This window comes from Nannospalax galili, unplaced genomic scaffold (genome assembly GCF_000622305.1).
Source record: "Nannospalax galili isolate Female #2095 unplaced genomic scaffold, S.galili_v1.0 scaffold199, whole genome shotgun sequence".
Lineage (NCBI taxonomy): Eukaryota > Metazoa > Chordata > Mammalia > Rodentia > Spalacidae > Nannospalax > Nannospalax galili.
Genome location: NW_008343559.1, coordinates 1,139,842 through 1,145,556, shown reverse-complemented (window position 1 = coordinate 1,145,556; position 5,715 = coordinate 1,139,842). Strand labels below are relative to the sequence as shown.

The 5,715-nt window shown below is 39.9% G+C and overlaps 1 protein-coding gene across 11 annotated transcripts in view; it reads right to left on the bottom strand.

Annotated features, from left to right (window-relative positions):
- Erc1 (ELKS/RAB6-interacting/CAST family member 1) overlaps positions 1-5,715 on the bottom strand; it is a 537,557-nt gene that overhangs the window by 372,812 nt on the left and 159,030 nt on the right. For all 11 annotated transcript variants that reach the window (XM_008839745.3, XM_029566790.1, XM_008839744.3 and 8 more), the window contains one exon: positions 3,469-3,636. In XM_008839745.3, coding sequence (XP_008837967.1) covers positions 3,469-3,636 — 168 coding nt within the window. The remainder of the gene's footprint in view (positions 1-3,468; positions 3,637-5,715) is intronic.

Here is a 5,715-nt window from a genome sequence, read left to right as displayed (position 1 = left end):
TTGTACTACTTCGAAGCAGTTGAGATTTGCATTATTTCAGTTTAATCAATAAAATCTGCTCTCATCTGCACCTTGACATATCACCTATAAAATAAATTCAATGAGAGGTCTATAGCATAGCATCATGATTAAGAACAGGAAAGTAGATATAAAATGGAAAAATTACTCATAATACAGAGCTATGAGTGAGAGTAAGACCATGTGTGAAGCAATCATAGTGTGCTACTGATTCATCCAATCCTCAACTATAAAAATGACTACACTATGCCTTGCCTAACTCATGCTAACACTACAATGAGCTATTCTGGCTTGAATGTGAAAGTCCCTCATAGGCTCATATTCTGAATACTTGTTCCCCAGTTGTTTGGTGAGTGGAACTGTGGAACCTTTAGGAGATAGGGCATCTGAAGGATTTACTGGCCATTGGTTCCTACCAGACTCTGTAATGTGCAAAGCCTCTGCCACATTTCCTAACGCAATGACCTGAGCTGCTCCACTGTGCTTTCCCTGTGGTGATGGACTCAAACAAGGACCCAAAATAAATCTTTCCTCTTCTTACATTGTTTCGGTCAGTTAATAAATATGGCGATGGTGTAAAAGTCACTAACACAGAAAACTGGTACTGAGATGTAGGGGTTTTGCTATTATAAGTCAGACTATGTGATTCATAGGCCTTCTGAACTGGTATATGGGAGGAAAAGTTTGGAAATGAGGCTAGGAGAAGCCTCAAAATGCTGTACACAGAACCTAATGGGAATATGCTGGTGGGAGTTTGGTAGATCAGAATGCCAATAGAAATGTAGACCAATTAATGCTGCCTGCATGAGCGTAGGCAAAGTACCAGCAGTCATACACATGTATGCACATGCCCACACTTGGGGAAAAAAAATACTTCCCGCCCACCAGCAGTCATCAATTGCTTCTCTTCTATTCAGTTCTCTTCTGTTTATTTTGTTTTGAGATAGGGTCATCCTATAGCCCTAGATGACCTGGAACTTGCTATGTAGACCAGGCTGGCCTCATCCTCACAGTGATCTGACTGCCTCAGCTTTCCAAGTGCTGGAACCAAAGGGGTAAGCCACCACACCAGGTTAGCAGTCATCTCAACTTAGGGTAGAACCTCATGGGCCCCTCCCCCAATATATGCTGGGATTATTGACAGGTTTGATCTTGTGCAGCAAAGCCTCTACTTTTAGCTACTAGTTTTGCTCAAGGTAGATTACCTCTATTAAAGCCAACAGATTAAAAGAGATGTTTACAGAACAGAATCAATAATATTGTACACTGTATGACACTACAAGGCCTCATCCCAGATATCCAGAATAGGGAAAGAGAAGGTACCAATCAGGTCTTTTCTCAAATCAAAGTTTTTCTTTTAAGTTTTAAATTTGGAATCTAGGAGATAGCTCAGTCAGGAAAGTACTTGCCATGCAAGCCTAAGAACCTCAGTTCAATCCCCAGAGCCCACATTAAAAAGTCAGACTAGCTGGGCGTGGTGGCGCATGCCTTTAATCCCAGCACTCGGGAGGCAGAGGCAGGCGGATCTCTGTGAGTACAAGGCCAGCCTGGTCTACATAGTGAGTTCCTGGACAGCTGGGGCTACTGGGAAACCCTGTCTCAAAAAAAAAAAAAAGTCAGACTAGGTATCATGAACCTGTAATTCCAACACTGAGGAAATGAATTAGCCCTAATTGGCCAAGCTCCAAACCCAGTCAACACCTTGCCTCAAATAAAGAAGGTCAACAGCACCAGAGGAGTAACACCTGAAGTTACACATACACACGCACGCATGCACATATACACATACAAAACAAACAGAAGAATTTTGAAAAGCCCCTGTTCCTTTTCACAGTCAATCTATTGGTTTTAACATCAGACCAAAGAGTTGCAAAAAGGAGGACAAGGTCAAATAAGAGTAAAGTATAACATGACAGCCTCCAAGGAACTAGTACAAATTGCCTTTTATTGGGCTGTATCACAGGAACGTTGCTTGGGGGGAAAATGTTGTCAAATGTCACTAGAGAAATTATTTGAAAATAAATTCTAACAAATAAGCATATTACATTCTTATAATCCCAAAATTCAAAGGGAAATTAGCTTTGACAGTCCTATCAGCCAGAATGGGATGTGACACACTTGAGCAGTTGTCTTGTTAACTTAGAGAAGAAAGACTTGGCTACCTACTCTCACAATGGCTAAAAGCAATATAAAAACCAGTCAAAAGTGCTAACATAGTCTTTATCTTTCATGGTATAAGAAACCAATTACAAGTTCATCTGTGTAAGACCTAGCTAATAATTCAAGTTGGGTACAAAGAGATGAACGGATTACCAAAGGGGGAAGGTTATTATACTGTGACAAGCTTTTAAATATTTGCATTGCCATTAACCAGCTGCTTGATCTTGTTTTTGTATACATGTCACCTGCGTCCCAAGCTAAAAGGAGCAAATTTAGAAGGAAGACTCACCTTTAAGACACTGGCACCCCCTTCTGACGTTTTGGTGGCAAAGCATGCCCAAGTTACCAACGTGAAAAACCTCTTTAGAGACATAAATGAAGGACTTGAGGCAATATTTTCCAAATTATTTTATTCCTTAAATAAATGCAAATTTACCTCGATAAAAATATGAAAGAACAAAATTTCTTTAAAAATTATTTATGCCATGAGGGCTGGCGAGATGGCTCACGGACTAGAGGTAGTAGCATGAGGGTCTGATGACTTGAGTTGGATCCCCAGATTCCACAAGGTGGCAGGAGAAAACTGATTCCCAAAGAGTTGTTCTCTGATCTCCACAGATGTGTACATATGTGTACACACACATACATACACACAACTAAACAAATAAATAAATACCATGGACACCGTAATTACATATTACACAGGGTAACCAAGGTCAACATTCATGATAATTTACCATAGGCCAGAATTAATACTTCTAAATCTATATCATTATACCACTGTAGTTTTGGGGTTTTTTAAGGCCTTTTTGAGACAAGGTCTCCTTGTAGCCTGAGCTGTCCTGGAACTCACTATGTAGACCAGGCTGGCCTTGAACTCACGGAGATCCACCTGCCTCTGCCTCCCGAGCGCTGGGACTAAAGGTGTGCACCACCACACCCGGTGTATTTATCTTTTCACTTGAATAATTTAGAATATAGTTTGAGGTATAGACTTGATATAAACCCAGGTATTATAAATATAAATGAGCCAGGCATGGCGATACATCACTTTAATTCCTGTAACTGGGCAGCAGAGACAGGAAGATCTCTGGAAGGCCAGCTGAGGCTACAGGGAACCCTGTCTCAAAAAGAACCATAATTAATTAATTAGTTAGTTAATTGATACCTATTTTAATGTGTTAGACTGAAACAAAATGGTTGTTTTAGTACAATAAATGATCACATGACTCTAAGCATAACAAGGTAAAACTAGGAATGGACTCCACACAAATCCCAAAAGCCCTTTACCTCTGTCTGCAGGATGGCGGCCCTTTGTTCCTTAGCAGTGAGGGACTCCTTCAGCACTTCAATATGTTGTTTACTGTCTGAGAACTGGTTTGTGAGAGTTTCTAGCTTTGTCTGTAAGGCTAGTAGTTCTGTGTCCTTTCTGGACAACTCCTGTTTCACCTGGCCAATCTGGAAAAGAAAATAGAACATTATAAGGAAGAGAGAAATGAAACAATTACCTGTTATCTGGACCTCTGGTAGATCTACGTCACAAAACAGGAAACTAAATGTAATATTAACTTTAAATTAAGGTAGAGATTGGGGGGAGGGTGCTTTAGTGACAAAGCACCTGTCTAGCAATGCTGAGGCCAGCCTCACTGCAGGGCAAATTAACTAAGATGGGACATGCTCATCTTTTTGCCTCATCTAACATTGGATGTTCCTTCTCCCAAAAAACTAAGCTTACTCAACAAATACAAAAGTTTCCAGCTTTCACTTATTGTTCTCTAAATTTCTTTGAAATCCTGGGAAAAGAAATGAGTGGAAGGAAATTACAGTTCACCTAGATGAAGCAGCAGTCATCCCCATGATAGGGATTAAAGGAGTTCCATTTACCTCATCAGGCCTCTATCTCTAGAACACCATGAAGCAAAGGCAAGATTAGCGTAGATAGAAGGCATGAGAGAAAAAGAAACCCAGTTCTGTATAGTAAATTCAAGACCTAGTGTTATGCTTCTTTGTTAAGCAGAAATTTCAGAAAATCTTTATCTTTAAAAGCTACTTCCAGTGTTGAGGTATTAGAAACATGTTCTTTTCTTTTTCTATAATTTTGATGCATACAGAACTTTAAAAACAGTCACCTATCTATCACTTACACACATCACAGTAAATAAACATGTTTATAGACTTGAATAAAGCTCTCACTCCGAAAGAATCTACATGAACAATTTGAACTTTATCACTCTGCAAGGACAATCCATAAATCAACTAGTACAATCTTTCTCTTAAATTCTTTTTCTTTTCTTTCTTTTTGTTTTGAATTTGTTTTGTTTTTGTTTCTTTGTTTTTGGTGACAGGGTCTCATGTAGCCCAGGCTGGTCCAAACTCATTATGTAGTCAAAGCTAGTCCTAAACTTCTGATCTTCTTGCTTCTACCTGGGTGCTAGAGTAGGTGTGTATTTACCACACCCAGCTTGTTTCTAAGAATTTTTTGAATGTGTGTGTGTGTGTATTGTATGTGTATGTGTATGTATGTGTGTGGTGTACATACATGTTTGTGTATATACATATATGTATTAGTCAGAGTTCTCCAAAGAAACAGAACCGGTAGAATGAATATGTATAGGGATTTATCAGCTTAGCTCACAGGATAGAGTCCGAGTAGTCCAACAATGGCTGCACCACACTGGAGAGGCTGAGAATCTGTAGTTGCTCAGTCCACAAGGCTGGATATCTCAGTAGTCCCAATCTGGCGCTGAAGGTCTGACAAATTCCAAAAGATCAGCTAGTCTTCAGTCTACAGCACCAAGACGAACTCACCAGCGAGAGAGAAGGCAAGCAGCAAAAAGCCTGGCACTCTGCTCTGCCTTGGTCTTTTATACTGGCTGCCATCAGAAGGTAACGCCCACATTTAGGGTGTGTCTTCTGGCTTTAGATGATCCAATCAAGATCTCTTTCATTTCAGTTAATCCCAGATCCAATCAAATTGACACCCAGGATTAGCCATCACAAGTCCACCCCTTGTCAACTTGACACACAATAGCATATCTCTATGTCATGCTTAATACAATGTTGAGGTCATAATTTCACCTAACATGGTATAACTATCCCATAATACAATGACCAATGCATTATATATCTTAGAGTAGGTGATAAGGTCTTCGAGGAATGCTTAGTCCATTAGTGTCTCATAACCCAATATGATCATTTAGGTTCATAACACTTAAGTACTTAAAACACTTATCTCAATTATACATTCAAATAAGAATAGCACAAGTATCTGCTTAACATATGTGTATATATGCACAGGCCTATTCTTAACCAAATAGGACAAAAATACTCATGTCAATTATAATCCATGTTTCTGCAACTGGTCACGTGGCCTAAGTTGGTATTTGTAACTACCTTCCTCTACGACCCATTCTGTATTTCCTCCACCATCAGCAAGCACCTCTGCAGGTCTTGGCTCGTTCCCTGGAGGAGTGACCCATACTTTCATCCCTGAAGGGTCTGGGCCATTTGTTGTCCTGTCTGGATTGGGTTGTTGCA